Source organism: Pleurodeles waltl, chromosome 4_1 (genome assembly GCF_031143425.1).
Source record: "Pleurodeles waltl isolate 20211129_DDA chromosome 4_1, aPleWal1.hap1.20221129, whole genome shotgun sequence".
Taxonomy (NCBI): Eukaryota; Metazoa; Chordata; class Amphibia; order Caudata; family Salamandridae; genus Pleurodeles; species Pleurodeles waltl.
The window spans coordinates 1008383934-1008403724 of record NC_090442.1 but is presented as its reverse complement, the minus strand read 5'-3'; the positions used below and the strand labels follow the sequence as shown (position 1 = coordinate 1008403724).

At 47.8% G+C, this 19791-nt stretch overlaps 1 protein-coding gene across 5 annotated transcripts in view; it reads left to right on the top strand.

Annotated features, from left to right (window-relative positions):
- The window catches only part of KMT2E (lysine methyltransferase 2E (inactive)), a 1466695-nt gene that overhangs the window by 1159722 nt on the left and 287182 nt on the right, over nucleotides 1-19791 (top strand). For all 5 annotated transcript variants that reach the window (XR_011202375.1, XM_069229869.1, XM_069229870.1 and 2 more), the window contains one exon: nucleotides 12300-12444. Coding sequence is in view for 4 of the 5 variants with exons in the window: in XM_069229869.1 (XP_069085970.1) it covers nucleotides 12300-12444 (145 nt within the window). In the remaining variant the exon portion in view is untranslated. The remainder of the gene's footprint in view (nucleotides 1-12299; nucleotides 12445-19791) is intronic.

The window sequence follows — 19791 nt, the reverse complement described above, 5'->3', positions numbered from 1 at the left end:
CTCTTTAGGTGGCATATTACATGCTGCAGCCCTTGGGGACCCTTTCTGGCCACAGGGCCATTGGTACCTTTTACAGGGGACATAACTGTGTGCCAGGGGTGTTCCAGTTGTGGAAGCAGTGGTACAGTTTAGGGAAAGAACAAAGGCGCTGAGTCCTGGTAGCAGGATTCGAGCACACACTCACTCAAGTTAGCATCAGATATCCAGCAAAAAGTGGGGAGGGGGTAACCATGCCAAAAAGGGCACTTTCCTACAGGCCCTACTCGTGGCTATGCAACACCTTTCCTCCATAGAAAGTAAAATGGACAAAATGTGCACCAGAATGTACCTACTCACCAACAAACTTGAAAGGCAAGATGGCTGCTTCACAGAAACTGAAAACAGAATCTCATCAGTGAAAATATGAAATCCGCCCGGGAGGAGCAGTTACTAAACATGGAGAAGATGCTAAAAGTGATATCTGTGAAAATAGTATGACTTGGAGGCAAGATCTCATAGAAATAACATACAAATCGTAGGGATCCCTGAATCTACCAACACAGGCCGCATGTAGGAGTTTGTGGAGCACCTGCTTAACACCATTTTTGGCCCTGATGCATTTTCCCAGATGCTAACTGTGGAACAAGCTTATCGGGCACTGATGACCCGGCCTCCACCAGGCGCCCCTCTTTGTCTGATAATCACCAGACTACTGAACTATCTGAATAAACGCAACCTGCAGTTTGAGGGAAATGTGGTATCTATCTATTCAGACTTCACAGTTGCGATACAGAAGCCCGCAAGAAATTTGTCACCATCAATCAAAAATTGAGGCACGCCGGCATCCCCTATGCGATGCCATATCTGGCACGTCTAAATTATTTCCCATGGGGCAGAGAACGCAGCTTCACATCCCCTCAACAGGCGAGCGACCTTCTGAAACGGAACGGAACATGGCGCTGCTTGATGAGTTGTGAAGCAACTCAGTCAAGGCCCACATCTCCTCTGCCAGAACAAGACTAACATGCCCGCTACCGAAACAGATGATACCTTTTGACAATGGCCTTCTGTATTCCGTTTCCAACATTCAAATGAGACTGGGGGGTGCCCAAGGAACAATTCAAAATTAACAATGATCCTACATGCCTAATTGACACATTACTATTAAATAATGAGTGCTAATCTTGTTCATTTTACTTGCAATAAAGTGCTTGAATCTGGAATGTATGGAGATAAAGGGGCACTATGCTGCGCCCGGACACCCTCGCTACGGCGAGGAGGAAACGTCTGGCGCCCCTGGCAAATTTCCTGAAGGATGCCCCTGTTATTTTTCTTTTTTGGGCTGTTGGACAGTACCCTTTCTTCCTCTACTCTGTTCTTCTTTGAATGTAGTTGCAATGACATTATGATGACTGTTAGGCCCCGTACCCTTAAGGAGGCTTTGTGGAGGGTGGCATTCCAGATGGGATTCGGCTGTCGGTGTGGGAGTAGGGTGGGAAGGGATTTACGAAGCTTGCTCTATCACACAGACTTACCACTATTGCTACCAACATGTTCACCCAATATAACACCCCGGCATTTTCTTCACTACACGAACACACCTTAGAGAAGACACGTATCAATTATATGCAGTCCGCTGACCCTCATCGCCACATTAATTTTCTCTTATGAAACGTTTGGTGACTAGGGGACTCTCTCAAGCTCAGGCATATACTTGCATACCTAGATAGGCATAGTATACACGTGGCCCTGTTGCAGGAGTCACATTTTGTTGGCACAGCACATACCAGATTTGCAACATGATGGACATCCTACCGACAATTTGCTACCTACACCTCTTGTGCTAGCGGCGTGGCTACACTGATATGTAAAGGTTCCCACAGGGACCTCGAAACAACCCCCAAGGACGTTATACCATAATTTGGGGCATGCTGGCACAATACTCACTTACCATAGCTAAGTGCTCTGGCCCGAACACTTACTATCCCTCCTTCTTTGGCAGGTTTTTGTTCCAAATAGTAGATACCGGATCCACATACATTCTCTGGGGATATGATTTAAATTTGACACTTAATGCAGACTTGGACAGAATGTGCAGCTCTTCTGCTTCCCACAGTGTAGCTACATGACATTTACATAAAATAATGGTGGAGCAGGGCCTGTTGGATGCTTGGCAAACAATGCGCCCCCACCTAGCCGAAGGACCTACTATTTGGGTGTGCATGCAAGCTGGTCTGGACTGGACTATTGGATTTTATCACTGGGACTTGGGACATAGCTAAGAAGTCACACATATAGCACACACTTACTCTGACCACTCCCCAGTATGGCTGGAGTTATACCCCCCCGGTTACTAACTCACTGTATAAACTGTGGAGGCTCTCTCCAAGGCTGTTGCTGGCCACTCCACTTAGAGAAGAACTACCCCAGCAAATTGGCAATTTTTTCCACAGAAACAAGTAAACACTTCCTAAACTGGCACCATTTGAAAAACCTTCCAAGTTACAATACGAGGCCTATGCATAGCCAAGATTGACGGCGTATTACTTACTCTTAGAACAACACTTAACAATTTAGAGTAGAAACGTAGATCCTTGGAGGCCCAGATGGGAATGACGGAAGATCCCAAGGTGGCCAAATAAATTAGACACACCCTGACCGAATTCTACAACACTGCTGTAAGGAAATATCTTCCTTGGCATGGTTACCCCCCTGACTTTTTGCCTTTTGCCGATGCCAGTTATGTGCTGGGACCCTGCTAACTGGGCCCCAGCACCAGTGTTCTTTCCCTAAACTGTACCTTTGTTCCAACAATTGGCACAGCGCTGGCACACAGATAAGTCCCTTGTAAATGGTACCCCTGGTACCAAGGGCCCTGATGCCAGGGAAGGTCTCTAAGGACTGCAGCATGTCTTATGTCACCCTGGGAGCCCCTCACTCAACACATGCACACTGCCTCACAGCTTGTGTGCGCAGGTGGGGAGTAAATGACTTAAGTCGACATGGCACTCCCATCAGAGTGCCATGCCCACCTCACACTGCCTGTGGCATAGGTAAGTCACCCCTCTAGCAGGCCTTACAGCCCTAAGGCAGGGTGCACTATACCACAGGTGAGGGCATATGTGCATGAGCACTGTGCCCCTACAGTGTCTAAGCAAAACCATAGACATTGTAAGTGCAGGGTAACCATAAGAGTATATGGTCTGGGAGTTTGTCCAATACGAACTCCACAGTTCCATAATGGCTACACTGAAATCTGGGAAGTTTGGTATCCAACTTCTCAGCACAATAAATGCACACTGATGCCAGTGTGGAATTTATTGTAAAAGGCACCCAGAGGGCATCTTAAAGATGCCCCTGAATACCAATCCGACTCCTAGTGCTAGGCTGACCAGTTTCTGCCAGCCTGCCACAACCAGACGAGTTTCTGGCCACATGGGGAGAGTGCCTTTGTCACTCTGTGGCCAGGAACAAAGCCTGTACTGGGTGGAGGTGCTTCCCACCTCCCCCTGCATGAACTGTAACACCTGGCGGTGAGCCTCACAGGCTCATGCCTTTTGTTACAGCACCCCAGGGCATCCCAGCTAGTGGAGATGCCCACCCCTCTGGCCACTGCCCCCACTTTTGGCGGCAAGGCTGGAGGAGACAATGAGAAAAACAAGGAGTCACCCACCAGTCAGGACAGCCCCTAAGGTGTCCTGAGCTGAGGTGACCCCTGCCTTTAGAAATCCTCCATCTTGAGTTTGGAGGATAACCCCCAATAGGATTAGGGATGTGCCCCCCTCTCCCCTCCCCTCCCCCCCCTTAGGGAGGAGGCACAAAGAGGGTGTAGCCACCCTCCAGGAAAGTAGCCATTGGCTACTGCCCTCCTGATCTAAACACACCCCTAAATCTAGTATTTAGGGGCACCCCAGGAAATCAGATTCCTGCAACCTACAACAAGAAGAAGGACTGCTGACCTGAAAGCTCTGCACAGACGACGGAGACGACAACTGACTTGGCCCCAGCCCTCCTGGCCTGTCTCCAGACTCAATGAACCTGTACAGTGACACATCCGACAGGGACCAGCGACCTCTGATGCCTCAGAGGACTGCCCTGAACCCAGAGGGCCAAGAAACTCCTGTGAACAGCAGCACTGTTCCAAAACCAGCAACAGCTTTGTATCTTTCTTGCAACTTTTAAATACTTCACTCTTCCCGCCGGAAGCGTGAGACTTCACCCTCTGCACCCGACGCCCCTGGCTCGAGCCCCAGAGAACCAACACTATAGGGTGGACTCCCAGGCGACTGCGACCTTATGAGTAACCCGAGACGATCCCCCTGGACCCCCACAGCGACGCCTGCAGAGAGAATCCAGAGGCTCCCCCTGTCTGCCACTGCCTGAAACAACGAACCTGACGCCTTGACCAAGCACTGCACCTGCAGCTCCCAGGACCAGAAGGAACCGAACTCCAGTGCAGGAGTGACCATCAGGCGACCCTCTGCCTAGCCCAGTTGGTGGCTGGCCCTTGGAAGCCCCCCTGTGCCCTGCCTGCACCGCTAGAGTGACCGCAGGTCCCTCCATTGATTCCTATTGACAACCTGACGCCTGCTTTGCACACTGCACCTGGCCGCCCCTGTGCCGCTGAGGGTGTGTTTTGTGTGCCTACTTGTGTCCCCCCTCCACCCAACCCCCCCTCCCCCTCCGTGCTCTACAAAACCCCCCTGGTCTGCACTCCGAAGACACAGGTACTTACTTGTTGGCAGACTGAAACCGGAGCACCCTTGTTCTTCATAGGCGCCTATGTGTTTTGGGCCCTCCTTTGACCTCTGCACCTGACCGGCCCTGTGTTGCTTGTGCGGTGACTTTGGGGTTGCCTTGAACCCCCAACGGTGGGCTGCCTATGCCCAGGAACTTGAACTTGTAAGTGCCTTGCTTACCTGAAAATCTAACCAATACTTACCTCCCCCAGGAACTGTTGATTTTTGCACAGTGTCCACTTTTAAAATAGCTTATTGCCATTTTAGCAAAAACTGTATATGTTATTGCTGTAATTCAAAGTTCCTAACTAACCTATGTGGAGTACCTTGCATTTTATGTATTTACTTAAAATCTTGAACTTGTGGTTCTAAAAATAAATTAAGAAAATATATTTTTCTATATAAAAGCTATTGGCCTGGAGAAGTCTTTGAGTGTGTGTTCCTCATTTATTGCCTGTGTGTGTACAACAAATGCTTAACACTAGCCTCTGAAATGCCTACTGCTTCACCACACTACCACAAAATAGAGCATTAGAATTATCTAATGTTCGATGGCATCTGTCGCTGTAGATACACATGGTATGCATGAGCTCGCCATCTGGTGTTGGGTCGGAGTGTTACAAGTTGTTTTTCTTCGAAGAAGTGTTTTCGAGTCACGGGACCGAGTGACTCCACCTTCTGTGCTCATTGCGCATGGGCGTCGACTCCATCTTCGATTGTTTTCTTTCCGCCATCGGGTTCGGACGTGTTCATGTCGCTCCGAGTTTCGGAACGGAAAGATAGCTGAAGACGGAAGATTTTCGACGGTATCGTTGCGATCCGGTTAGAGATAGACACATACGACGACGCGTTGAACATCGAAGCGCTTCGGTGCCCTTCGGGGTAGATTTCGGCACCCCGTCGGGGCCTAGTCGGCCCGACCGCGTGGAGGACAACGCCGATGGATCGGACCCCGTTTCGATTCTGCCCCGAATGCCACAACAAATATCCTTATACGGACCTGCACTCGGTCTGTAATCTGTGCCTGTCACCCGAGCACAGTGAAGAATCCTGCGAGGCCTGTCGGGCGTTCCGGTCCCGAAAAACTCTGCGCGACCGTCGAGCGAGAAGACTGCAGATGGCGTCCACGCCGAAAGAGCGTCGACAGTTCGAGACAGAAGAAGAACAGGAGGAATCCTTTTCCATCCAGGATTCAGACTCCGACGAGCTACACTCTACAAGAACTGTGAGTAAGACGTCGAGATCAAACCTTAAAAAAGGAAAGAAGGCCCAGGGGACGCCACTGCCAACCGGCCATGGCTCCACCCAAATTCTCGGTGACCAACAATCGGCACCGAAAAAGGCCCATTCAGTGTCGAGATCGTCCGACTTCGGTCGAGACACCGGCACGCAGCCTCCTCGGGACCGAGAGAGTGCTAAACAGAAGCATCGACACCGAGAGTTCGGTGTCGACACCGATCGACGCCGAGACAGTGGCGCCGAAGACCATAGAGGCCAAGAATTTTCGGCACAGAAAAAGAGGAAGGTTACCTCGGAGCCGAAAAAACAATCGACAGGGCTTTCGGAGCCGAAAAAAGCGACATCAGACCCTGTTTCTGGCTCCTATACCGAAGAGCATTCTATGTCTTCTCAACTGAAGAAACATAGATTTGAACAAGAACTGCAATCCACTGACGTGGATCACACGCAAAAGCGTATCTTTATTCAGCAGGGGACTGGGAAGATCAGTACCCTTCCACCTGTCAAACGAAAGAGAACGCTTCAGTTTACTCCTCAGCAAGACACAACACAAAAGGTAACACCTCCTCCCTCGCCTCCACCTGTAACTCCGGCTTCGCCAACTTACACCCCGTCACATTCGCCAGCTCACACCGCCATGAGCCACGACGACCAAGATCAGGATGCGTGGGACTTGTACGACGCACCAGTGTCTGATAACAGCCCAGACACATACCCAACTAGGCCATCACCACCGGAAGACAGCACAGCCTACTCACAAGTGGTGGCTAGAGCAGCTCTATTCCATAATGTGGAACTACACTCGGAACAAGTAGAGGATGATTTTTTATTTAACACCCTCTCCTCAACCCACAGCTCCTACCAAAGCCTGCCGATGCTCCCAGGCATGCTACGCCATGCAAAAGACATTTTCAAGGAGCCAGTTAAAAGTAGGGCAGTGACGCCTAGGGTGGACAAAAAGTATAAGGCGCCTCCTACGGACCCTGTCTTCATCACCTCTCAGCTGCCACCAGACTCTGTGGTGGTAGGGGCTGCCAGAAAACGGGCAAACTCACACACTTCTGGGGATGCACCTCCCCCAGATAAAGAAAGTAGGAAGTTCGATGCAGCCGGGAAGAGGGTTGCTGTCCAAGCAGCAAACCAGTGGCGCATCGCAAATTCACAAGCGCTGCTAGCGCGATACGACAGAGCCCACTGGGATGAGATGCAGCATCTCATTGAACATCTCCCAAAAGATCTGCAAAAAAGAGCAAAACAGGTTGTTGAGGAGGGTCAAAACATTTCCAACAATCAAATACGCTCCTCCATGGATGCAGCAGACACGGCCGCAAGAACCATTAATACGTCGGTTACCATCCGTAGGCACGCATGGCTCAGAACGTCTGGATTCAAGCCAGAAATTCAGCAGGCAGTGCTTAACATGCCAGTAAACGAGAAACTTCTGTTCGGTCCGGAGGTCGACACAGCTATAGAAAAGCTCAAAAAGGACACTGACACTGCCAAGGCCATGGGCGCACTCTACTCCCCGCAGAGCAGAGGATCTTATAACACCTTCCGCAAAACACCTTTTAGAGGAGGGTTTCGGGGTCAGGCCACACAAGCTAGCACCTCACAGTCCGCACCGCCCACCTACCAGGGACAGTACAGGGGAGGTTTTCGGGGCCAGTATAGAGGGGGGCAATTTCCTAGGAATAGAGGAAGATTTCAAAGCCCCAAAAACACTACCAACAAGCAGTGACTCACACGTCACTCACCCCTCCCACACAACACCAGTGGGGGGGAGGATACATCAATATTACGAAGCATGGGACAAAATAACTACAGATACATGGGTCCTAGCAATTATCCAACATGGTTATTGCATAGAATTCATGCAATTCCCTCCAGACATACCACCAAAATCACAAAATTTATCAAAATACCATTCACAACTTCTAGAGATAGAAGTTCAAACACTACTGCAAAAAAATGCAATAGAATTAGTACCAAGCACACAAATAAACACAGGAGTTTATTCACTGTACTTCTTGATACCAAAAAAGGACGAAACACTGAGACCAATTCTAGACCTCAGGGTAGTAAACACATTCATCAAATCAGACCACTTTCACATGGTCACACTACAAGAAGTGTTACCATTGCTCAGAAAACACGACTACATGACAACCCTAGACCTCAAGGACGCATATTTCCATATACCAATCCATCAATCACACAGGAAATATCTAAGGTTTGTATTCAAAGGAATACATTACCAATTCAAAGTATTGCCTTTTGGTTTAACAACCGCTCCAAGAGTATTCACAAAGTGCCTAGCAGTAGTCGCTGCACACATCAGAAGGCAGCAAATACATGTGTTCCCGTATCTAGACGACTGGCTAATCAAAACCAGTTCGCTCACACAATGCTCAAACCACACAAATCAAGTCATACAAACCCTCTACAATTTAGGGTTCACCGTCAACTTTGCAAAATCAAACATTCTGCCAAGCAAAGTACAGCAATATCTAGGAGCCATAATAGACACAACAAAAGGAGTAGCAACGCCAACTCCACAAAGGATCCACAATTTCAACAGGGTCATTCAACACATGTCTCCAAACCAAACAATACAAGCAAGAACAATACTACAGCTCCTAGGCATGATGTCCTCATGCATAGCCATTGTCCCAAACGCAAGACTGCACATGAGGCCCTTACAACAGTGCCTAGCCTCACAGTGGTCTCAAGCACAGGGTCACCTTCTAGATCTGGTGTTGCTAGACCGCCAAACTTACCTATCGCTTCTATGGTGGAACAGTATAAATTTAAACATAGGGCGGCCTTTCCAAGACCCAGTGCCACAGTACGTAATAACAACAGATGCTTCCATGACAGGGTGGGGAGCACATCTCAATCAACACAACATAAGAGGACAATGGAACATACATCAAACAAAACTGCATATAAATCATCTAGAATTATTAGCAGTTTTTCAAGCACTAAAAGCTTTCCAACCAATCATAACCCACAAATACATCCTTGTCAAAACAGACAACATGACAACGATGTATTATCTAAACAAACAAGGAGGAACACATTCAACGCAGTTAAGCTTGTTAGCTCAAAAAATATGGAAGTGGGCTATCCACCATCAAATCGGTCTAATAGCACAGTTTATTCCGGGGATCCAGAATCAGCTGGCAGACAATCTCTCTCGAGATCACCAGCAAGTTCACGAATGGGAAATCCACCCACAAATTCTGAACACCTACTTCACACTCTGGGGAACACCACAAATAGACTTATTTGCAACAAAAGAGAACGCAAAATGCCAAAACTTCGCGTCCAGATACCCACACAAGCAATCCCAAGGCAATGCCCTATGGATGAACTGGTCAGGAATATTTGCTTACGCTTTTCCTCCTCTCCCTCTCCTTCCTTACCTAGTAAACAAATTGAGTCAAAACAAACTCAAACTCATTTTAATAGCACCAACGTGGGCAAGACAACCCTGGTACACAACACTGCTAGATCTGTCTGTAGTACCACACATCAAACTGCCCAACAAACCAGATCTGTTAACGCAACACAACCAACAGATCAGACACCCGGACCCAGCATCGCTGAATCTAGCAATCTGGCTCCTGAAATCCTAGAATTCGGACACTTACAACTTAGCCAAGAGTGTATGGAAGTCATAAAGCAGGCCAGAAGGCCATCCACTAGACACTGCTACGCAAGTAAGTGGAAAAGATTTGTTTGGTACTGCCATCATAATCAGATACAACCACTAGAGGCAACTCCAAAACATATAGTAAATTACTTGCTCCATTTACAAAAAGCAAAGCTAGCCTTCTCTTCTATTAAAATACACCTTGCAGCAATATCTGCATACCTGCAAACTACATATTCGACTTCCTTGTATAGGATACCAGTTATCAAAGCATTCATAGAAGGGCTTAAAAGAATTATACCACCAAGAACACCACCTGTTCCTTCATGGAACCTAAACGTGGTTCTAACAAGACTCATGGGCCCACCCTTCGAACCCATGCACTCTTGCGGAATACAATTCCTCACCTGGAAAGTTGCCTTTCTCATCGCCATTACATCTCTAAGAAGAGTAAGTGAAATTCAAGCGTTCACAACACAAGAGCCTTTTATACAAATACATAAAAATAAGGTCGTCCTACGACCTAATCCAAAATTTTTACCAAAAGTTATTTCTCCATTCCATCTAAATCAAACGGTAGAATTACCAGTATTCTTCCCACAGCCAGATTCTGTGGCTGAAAGAGCACTACATACATTAGATGTCAAAAGAGCATTAATGTACTACATTGACAGAACGAAGAACATCAGAAAAACTAAACAGCTATTTATTGCATTCCAAAAACCTCATGCAGGTAACCCAATATCAAAACAAGGTATAGCCAGATGGATAGTTAAATGCATCCAAATCTGCTACCTTAAAGCAAAAAGACAACTGCCCATTACTCCCAGGGCACATTCAACAAGGAAAAAAGGTGCTTCAATGGCCTTTTTAGGAAACATCCCAATACAAGAAATATGTAAGGCAGCCACTTGGTCTACGCCTCACACATTCACCAAACACTACTGTATAGATGTGCTATCCGCACAACAAGCTACAGTAGGTCAAGCTGTATTAAGAACTCTATTTCAGACAACTTCTACTCCTACAGGCTAAACCACCGCTTATGGGGAACTAACTGCTTACTAGTCTATGCATACCATGTGTATCTACAGCGACAGATGCCATCGAACTGAAAATGTCACTTACCCAGTGTACATCTGTTCGTGGCATCAGTCGCTGAGATTCACATGGACCCACCCACCTCCCCGGAAGCCTGTAGCAGTTCAGAAGTTACCTTCAATTTTGTACATTTGTATATATATTACTTAATCCTTTAATAGGTACATACTTACATTTTTCATTGCGCGGGCACTATTACTATAGTACAACTCCTACCTCACCCTCTGCGGGGAAAACAATCGAAGATGGAGTCGACGCCCATGCGCAATGAGCACAGAAGGTGGAGTCACTCGGTCCCGTGACTCGAAAACACTTCTTCGAAGAAAAACAACTTGTAACACTCCGACCCAACACCAGATGGCGAGCTCATGCATACCATGTGAATCTCAGCGACTGATGCCACGAACAGATGTACACTGGGTAAGTGACATTTTCATTTGCCACTATCTTACCTCTAAGTGGAACCCTTGGACTCTGTGCACACTATCTCTTACTTTGAGATAGTACATACAGAGGCAACGTCCTACAAATGCACTGAGTGTTAATGTTATAAACAGTCTCCTGGTGAGTCATGCCCTGCTTTAAGGTGCTTTGTGAGTGGCTTGCACGTACAGCAAGGGTGCATTCGAACCTACTGTATAGAAATAGGTCAGCCACTCTCAAGAAGAATGACTGTTTTGACCCTTTGCTAAGTACTGATTTCGACTTCGGTGCACAGTTCATCTCATATTACTGGCAGCACTCAGATGTGAAGAGTGAGGTTCATTTTGGATAAGTTTAAAAAAACAATTTATTCAGTTTGTTGTGTACTGTTTTTTTCTTGAAGCCATTAGCTTTGAAGCTGGCTTAGAAAACCAGCTATTCACTACTCTGATGTCAGAGCAATAGAAAACTGGGCTTGGAAACAAATACTTTGACAGATGCTGATCATCGGTCTCCCTTTGGTCTTGCAAGACCCAGTTGAAGCAATGGAATGGTGGCTGACACCCCAACATCCCTCATACCACTCTCCAATGTCCATAGACTCAAGAGAAGTCAACCAGACCCCCCATGTCAGCCTGTCTGTGCTGACCAGCGGCTGACAGGGGATTCCAAGGCTTTGCTATCTTCTTCTCTCTCACAGAGCAGCTGCTCATGCAAACACTGGCTCTCTACTGTAGGACAGCAGGCAGCACTGCCTCTGATGGAGGGGGGATGGAAGTGGGGTGGGTGGTGGGAATGTGGTACAGAGGGTGGTGGGGATGGGTGAGGGGTGCATACGTCTAAAAAGATATATTGGTGTAGGAGGTGGGTGGGATGTTGGACAGAGGTTGTTGTTAGGGCACAAGGTATATATCATTTTATCATAATGCTTATTTGAAGGTAGTATTGTAGCATTGCTGCTTTGCACCAGATCGGTTATTTTTAAAAATCCAATCTGTCATCAGCAGATATTTCTTAATGAGGAATTTGCTGGACACTCGAAAATCCATAAAACAAGGTGTTACCAAAGTGGTCATTAAATCAACTAAGCCAACACAGTGATTTGGTAAGGCTATTCTTTTTTGTCTTATTTTTGATAAATGGATTTTCTTTTATTGCTCCAGAGGTGGTTGAAGCAGGCTTTGGAAGAAGAACATTCAAAAACAATGGATCTGTTTGAATCACCATCTCAAGAAAGGTCCTTAAGCCCAGGAATCTATTGTGACGATAAAAATCCAATATTATGGAACAGCAGCTGTCCTCTCTCAGGTAATTGTCAATTTAATTATACTTCAATCCACTATTTCCTATTGTTTTTGTTTATATTGGATCCAAAATTGCCATTTAATTATCCATTTAAATATAAGTGGAATCATTTGAATAAAGAGTAAGACTGTTCTAATCCAGTACTGTAAACATTTATTTATCTCATAGCTCATTCACAGATGGATCTGCTTTGCTTACTTCAGTGGGCAATAACATGCGCTCTTTAGGTGACCAACATTATATATGATGGATCCAGCTTCTTCTTGCTAAGAGGTCCATATGTAGACACTCTACAAAATGTAGGCCTAAGTAAAAAGTGTCTGAATTGCACAGCTGTTCACCAAGTGGAGGCCTTCCAGCCTCAGAAAAAGCAAGCACTGCTTTTATGTAGTACATACGAAGGCTTAAAAAATGTTTGTTTACATGAGAGAAGAAGCCCATTCATTTAATTTCAAAAGACCTACACTTCAGCCATCAGGTGAAAGCACAGTGAACACACCCCCTAAAACGCCACCATAAGTTTCATTTCTACCACTTGTGTGTGAAGGGTGCCTTCATGAACTGTGCTCAGTTTACCTTAGAAAAGGCCTTTATAACTGCTTCTCTTCTTTAGAACCATCCTGGATGCAGTATTCTTCCAAACCTTTTCTCTTCCTCAATGAGTATAGGATATTCGCTATGATCCTGTTTTTTCAATCTTTGACTTGGGTCTGAGTAAGAGCATCTATGAGGCTTCTTGTCTTCTGGGTCTCCTGCATCATGCTTGTGGGCCACGCCAGGTGGCAGGTGTGGGCTCTGCAGTGGGATCTGAAATGTCAGTAGGCTAAGAACCTCAAAAACCTTTTAGATAACATCCAAATGTCTGAGGAAACAGTGGAAAATCTTCATTAGTGGCTGCTGGACCACAGTTGGACGAATGGCAGACACCTCTCCCTGCCCCACCCAGATCTAAGGGTAGCTACAGATGCATTGTTGCTGGATTAGGGAGGTAGTCTGGGACAAGCAAAGATCAGAGGACTCCGGTCTCTGATGGAAGTTCATCTCAATATCAACCTGTTAGAGTTGTGAGTGATTTGCTTGGCGCTAAAGGCTTTCCTCCCATCCATTATTGAGGAATAGTTACAGGTTCTCAAAACAACACCAGTGACAATTGGCACTGCAACAGTAAGGGCAGAGTGGGTCTATGGGTACTGTACCAGGAGGCTCTATGCCTATGAAAGTAGCTGAATCATCAGCTAATTTTCGTGGTTGTACAGCACCGGATATGATCTTTAAGTGCCATGGTAGACATACTAACCTGACATTGCCTTGCGGATCATGAATGGCGGCTACACTCATAGGTGTCACAGGGCATCTACCAAAAATTGGTTGATTTCTGGCTCCATCTTTTTGCCACTCCAGAAAACATGAAGTTCCCAAGCCTTTGCCTGATATTGATGCTGACTTGAATGAGAAGTGTGCTGGGACCCTGCTAACCAGGCCCCACACCAGTGTTCTTTCACTAAAAATGTACCATTGTTTCCACAATTGGCACACCCCTGTGACACAGATAAGTCCCTTGTAAAAGGTACCAGTGGTACCAAGGGCCCTGTGACCAGGGAAGGTCCCTAAAGGCTGCAGCATGTGTTGTGCCACCCTAAGGGACCCCTCACCTAACCCATGCACACGGTCATTACAGATTGTGTGTGTTGGTGAGGAGAAAAAGGCAAAGTCGACATGGCATCCCCCTCAGGATGCCATGCCCACAAAATACTGCCTGTGGCATAGGTAAGTCACCCCTCTAGCAGGCCTTACAGCCCTAAGGCAGGGTGCACTATACCACAGGTGAGGGCATAGCTGCATGAGCAATATGCCCCTACAGTGTCTAAGTCTCTTCTTAAACATTGTAAGTACAGGGTGGCCATATTAAGTATATTGTCTGGGAGTTTGTCAAAACGAACTCCACAGCACCATAATGGCTACACTGAATACTGGGAAGTTTGGTATCACACGTCTCCGAATAATAAACCCACACTGATGCCAGAGTTGGATTTATTAAAAAATGCACACAGAGGGCATCTTAGGGATGCCCCTGTATTTTACCCAATCCCTCAGTGCACGACTGACTGGTCTGTGCCAGCCTGCTGCTGAGAAATGAGTTTCTGACCCCCTGGGGTGAGGGCCTTTGTGCCCTCTGAGGCCGGAAACAAAGCCTGCTCTGGGTGGAGGTGCTTCACACCTCCTCCCTGCAGGAACTGTTACACCTAGCAGTGAGCCTCAAAGGCTCAGGCTTCGTGTTACAATGCCCCATGGCACTCCAGCTAGTGGAGATACCCGCCCCTGGGACACAGCCCCCACTTTTGGTGGCAAGTCCAGGGGAGATAATGAGAAAAACATGGAGGAGTCACCCACCAGTCAGGACAGCCCTTAAGGTGTCCTGAGCTGAGGTGACCCCTGCCTTTAGAAATCCTCCATCTTGATTTTGGAGGATTCCCCCAATAGGAATAGGAATGTGCCCCCCTCCCCTCAGGAAGGAGGCACAAGGAGGGTGTAGCCACCCTCAAGGACAGTAGCAATTGGCTACTGCCCCCAGACCTAAACACACCCCTAAATCTAGTATTTAGGGGCACCCAAGAACCCAGGATATCAGATTCCTGCAACCTGAAGAAACAAGAAGGACTGCTGACCTACAAGCCCTGCCGAGAAGACGGAAGACAACTGCTTTGGCCCCAGTCCTACCGGCCTGTCTCCTGACTCGAAAACCTGCACCCAGCGACGCATCCGACAGGGACCAGCGACCTCTGAAGCCTCAGAAGGCTGCCCTGGACCAAAGGACCTAGAAACTCCTGTGAGCAGCGACTCTGCTCAACTTCAACAACTTTGCAACTTTCTTGCAACTTTAAAGAACTTCACTCTTCCCACCGGAAGCGTGAGACTTCACAGTCTGCACCCGACGTCCCCGGCTCGAAATCCAGAGAACAAACACCACAGGGAGGACTCCCTGGCGACTGCGACCCCGTGAGTAGCCTGAGATTACCCCCCCCCCCCCCGGGCCCCCACAGTGACGCCTGCAGAGAGAGAGAATCCAGAGGCTTCCCCTGACCGCGACTGCCTGTAACAAGGGACCCGACGCCTGGACCAAGCACTGCACCCGCAGCCCCCAGGACCTGAAGGAACCAAACCTCAGTGCAGGAGTGACCCCCAGGCGACCCTCTGCCTGGCCCAGGGGGTGGCTGGCCCAAGAAGGCCCCCCCGTGCCTGCCTGCACTGCTAGAGTGACCCCCTGGTCCCTCCATTAAAACTTATTCAAAACCCAATGCCTGCATTGCACACTGCACCCGGCCGCCCGTGTGCCGCTGAGGGTGTGTTTCGTGTGCCTATTTGTGTCCCCCTCAGTGCTCTACAAAACCTCCCTGGTCTGCCCCCGAGGACGCAGGTACTTACCTGCTGGCAGACTGGAACTGGAGCACCCCTGTTCTCCATGGGCACCTATGTGTTTTGGGCACCTTTTTGACCTCTGCACGAGACCGGCCCTGAGCTGCTGGTGTGGTAACTTTGGGGTTGCCTTGAACCCCCAACGGTGGGCTGCCTATGCCCAGGAACTGAGACTTGTAAGTGTCTTACTTAGCTCACAATCTAACTAATACTTACCTCCGCAGGAACTGTTGATTTTTGCACTCTGTCCACTTTTAAAATAGCTTATTGGCATTTTAACAAAAACTGTATATGTTATTGCTCTAATTCAAAGTTCCTAACTTACCTGTGTGGAGTACCTTGCATTTTATGTATTTACTTCAAATCTTGAACTTGTGGTTCTAAAAATAAATTAAGAAAATATATTTTTCTATATAAAACCCTGTTGGCCTGGAGTAAGTCTTTGAGTGTGTGTTCCTCATTTATTGCCTGTGTGTGTACAACAGTAAGGGCAGAGTGGGTCTGTGGGTACTGTACCAGGAGGCTCTATGCCTATGAAAGTAGCTGAATCATCAGCTAATTTTCGTGGTTGTACAGCACCGGATATGATCTTTAAGTGCCATGGTAGACATACTAACCTGACATTGCCACTATCTTACCTCTAAGGGGAACCCTTACTTTGAGATAGTATACACAGAGCCAACTTCCTACGGTCCTCCAATCAGGTTGCCTCTTCGGGAGGATCTTCTGTCGCAGCAGCAGGGGAAGATTTTCCACCCGAACCCGTCAACTGTGCTGCTTCATGCGTAGAGATTGAGCAGCGACTGTTGATGGTTTATGACCTCCCTCCCGAGGTCTGTGATGTCATTCTGGCAGCTAGGCGTCCCTCTACTAAGTCGATTTACGCCTGCTGTTGGAAGCGTTTTGTATCCTATTTGTAAAGTGAGGTCTATTAATCCTTTCTTCTACTCTTTCTAATATTCTTCTGTTCATTCTGTCTCTCGCCCAACAGGGTTCCTCCTTAGGGACTCTTAAGAGCTATCTTTCCGCCTTATCGGCTTTTCTTCGCTTGCCCGATCAACTATCTTTGTTTAAGTCACCCATTGTGCAGAGATTCTTAAAAATACTTGTACATATGTTTCCACCTACGCCTTTTGTTATGCCCCAGTGGGACCTTAATCTAGTGCTCATTTTTATAATATGTGCTCCCTTTCAGCCTTTACATAACTGTCCTCTCCGGCTGCTCACTATCAAAACAGCCTTCTTAGTGGCGATCACATCTGCCAGGAGAGTGAGTGAAATGCAGGCTTTATCATCGAAACCGCCATATCTCACGATATATCCTAATAAGGTAGTCCTCAGAACTCGTGCCTCTTTTCTCCCCAAGGTGGTGACCCCTTTTCATCTGGGTCAGAATATCCCCCTGCCCACCTTCTTTGCTCCAAGAGGAGGAACGTCTCCATCGGCTGGACCCAAAAAGAGCCTTATCATTGTACCTTGCCCGCTCAAAAGAGTTCTGGGTGGACGACCAACTCTTTGTGGGGTACGTTGGTGCAAATAAGGGTTGGGCACACCAAAAACGAACCTTTTTGCGCTGGGTCGTTCTGTGCATAACAATTTGCAATGCTTTGGCTAAGAAGCAGCCTCCAGAGGGCTTGAGAGCTCACTCTACCAGAGGGAAGGCTGCTACCACTGCGTTAGCTCTGCCTGGCAATACTTCATATTTGCCAGGTTGCAACGTGGGCTTCCTTGCACACGTTTACAAGACACTACTGCCTGGATAGCCAGTTAAGGACAGAGGGGCATTTTGCTTGCTCGGTCCTGCAGGACTTCCTTGTGTGCAGTATATTTTCTCAGCCCACCAGGGGTTATAGCTTGGGTATCTATTCTAAGGTAAGGAATCTGCAGCTAGAAGTCTCTATCAGATGAACAAGTGACTTTCCTTTGGTAACAAATTATCTGGTTGAGACTCTATCTAGCTGCAGATTCCTTACACTCACCCAAGCCTCCCCCCTCTGCGAATATATACATTATGTTTTTCATATTTTTTCCCTTTCTCAAGAGCACATCTTTTTACTCAAAGAATCAAAAGAAAATTAAGTAATTGTTGATTCTTCCATGACTCTGCGCTTCTGGCGTTGGAAGTTGTGGAAAAGAACTGATGTACACGCTCCGGGGTGGTGCCTATAGAAGACCGTAACGTCACAGACGGCTCCAAAGATGCTGACGACGCCACACGGAGCCGGACGATGCACGTGGATCCGAACGACAGCACACGCAGGGTACTGCTCATCAGAATAATTCCGGATTCGAAGCTGACGCCAGGGAATTCTAATGTAAGGAATCTGCAGCTAGATAGTCTCTACCAGATAATTTGTTACCGAAGGTAAGTAACTTGTTCATTTGTTGTAGACACACAAGCAATAAATGAAAACACACACTCAATGACTTAACTTCAGGCCAATAGGTTTTTATATAGAAAAATATTATTTTTGTTATTTTATTTTTAGAACCATAAGATTCATTTAGCAGGTAAGTACATTAAATGAAAGGTACTTTGCATAGTAATACACTGAGCAACAGCAACACAGGGCCGCCCAGGTACAGAGGTGAAACAGGAGCCAAATAACGTGGGCGCCTGTGGAGGCAGAGGGTACTCGCGTTGCCAGAGGGCAGACCAAGGGGGTTTGGAGTAGTAATGGAGGGGCCCCACGAAGGCACAAAACCACATCCTCAGCATCACGGGTCGACCGGGTGCAGTGTGCCAACAAGGCGTCGGGTTCTCAGAACTCTATGGAGGGACCAGGGGGTCACTTAGGCGCTGCAGGCAGGGCACAGGGGGGTGTCTCGGGCAAGCCACTGATTGGGCAAGAGTGAGGGCCGCCTGCTGGTCATTGCTGCACCGGTGGTCGGTTTCTCAGAGGCCTGGGGGCTGTGGATGCATGCTTCTCCAGGCGTCGGATATCTTCGTCCCGGGCAGTCGGGATTCCCTCTGCAGGTGTCGTCGTGGGGGTCCAGGGAGGTCAGGCCAGGGTAGACAAGTCATCGTAGTCGCCAAGGGTCCTCTCTGGATAGTTGCTTTCTCTGGACACGGGCTGTGGGCGTCAGATGCTGTGTAGTTGTACTTACACTTCTGGAGTGAGGTGAGAGTCCTTTTAAAGTTGGTTTCTTGGTCTTTTCTTTGGGCAGGTCTGCTGTCCACAGGAGTTTCCTGGTCCTCGGTGATGCAGGCAGTCCCCTGGAGGCTTTTCAGGGGTCGCTGGTCTTGTAGAACGCGTTGCTTCTTTTCTTGCAGCTTTTCGAAGCAGGAGACGGGCCGGTACGGCTGGGGCCCAGTCAGTTGGTGTCTCACCCCTTGTGGTCAGAAACCTGTCTTGAAGTGGCAGGCTGGCACAGACCAGTCAGCATTGTACTAGCAGCTAGGCTAACATCCGGGGCATATCTGAGATGCCCTCTGGGTACATTTTTCAATAAGTCCCACACTGGCATCAGTGGGGGTTTATTGTGCTGAGAATAACCAATGTTCACAGTATTCAGTGTAGCCGTTATGGTGCTGTGGAGTTCGTAATGACAAATACCAGACCATATACTCAGTATGGCTACCCTGCACTTACAATGTCTAAGAATTGACTTAAACATGGTAGGGGCATAGTGCTCATGTAGCTATGCCCTCACCTGTTGTAGAGAGCAGCCTGCCTTAGGGCTGTATGGCCTACTAGACGGGTGACTTACCTATGCCACAGGCAGTGGTTTGTGGGCATGGCACTCTGAGAGGAGTGCCCTGTCGACTTTGTCTTTTCTCCCCACTAGCACACACAGGCTGCAAAGCAGTGTGCATGTACTGGTTGAGGGGTCCCTGGAGGTAACACATGCTGAAGCCCTTTGGGACCTCCCCTGGTCACAGGGACCTTGATACCACTGGTACCTTTTACAAAAGACTTAACTGTGTGCCAGGGC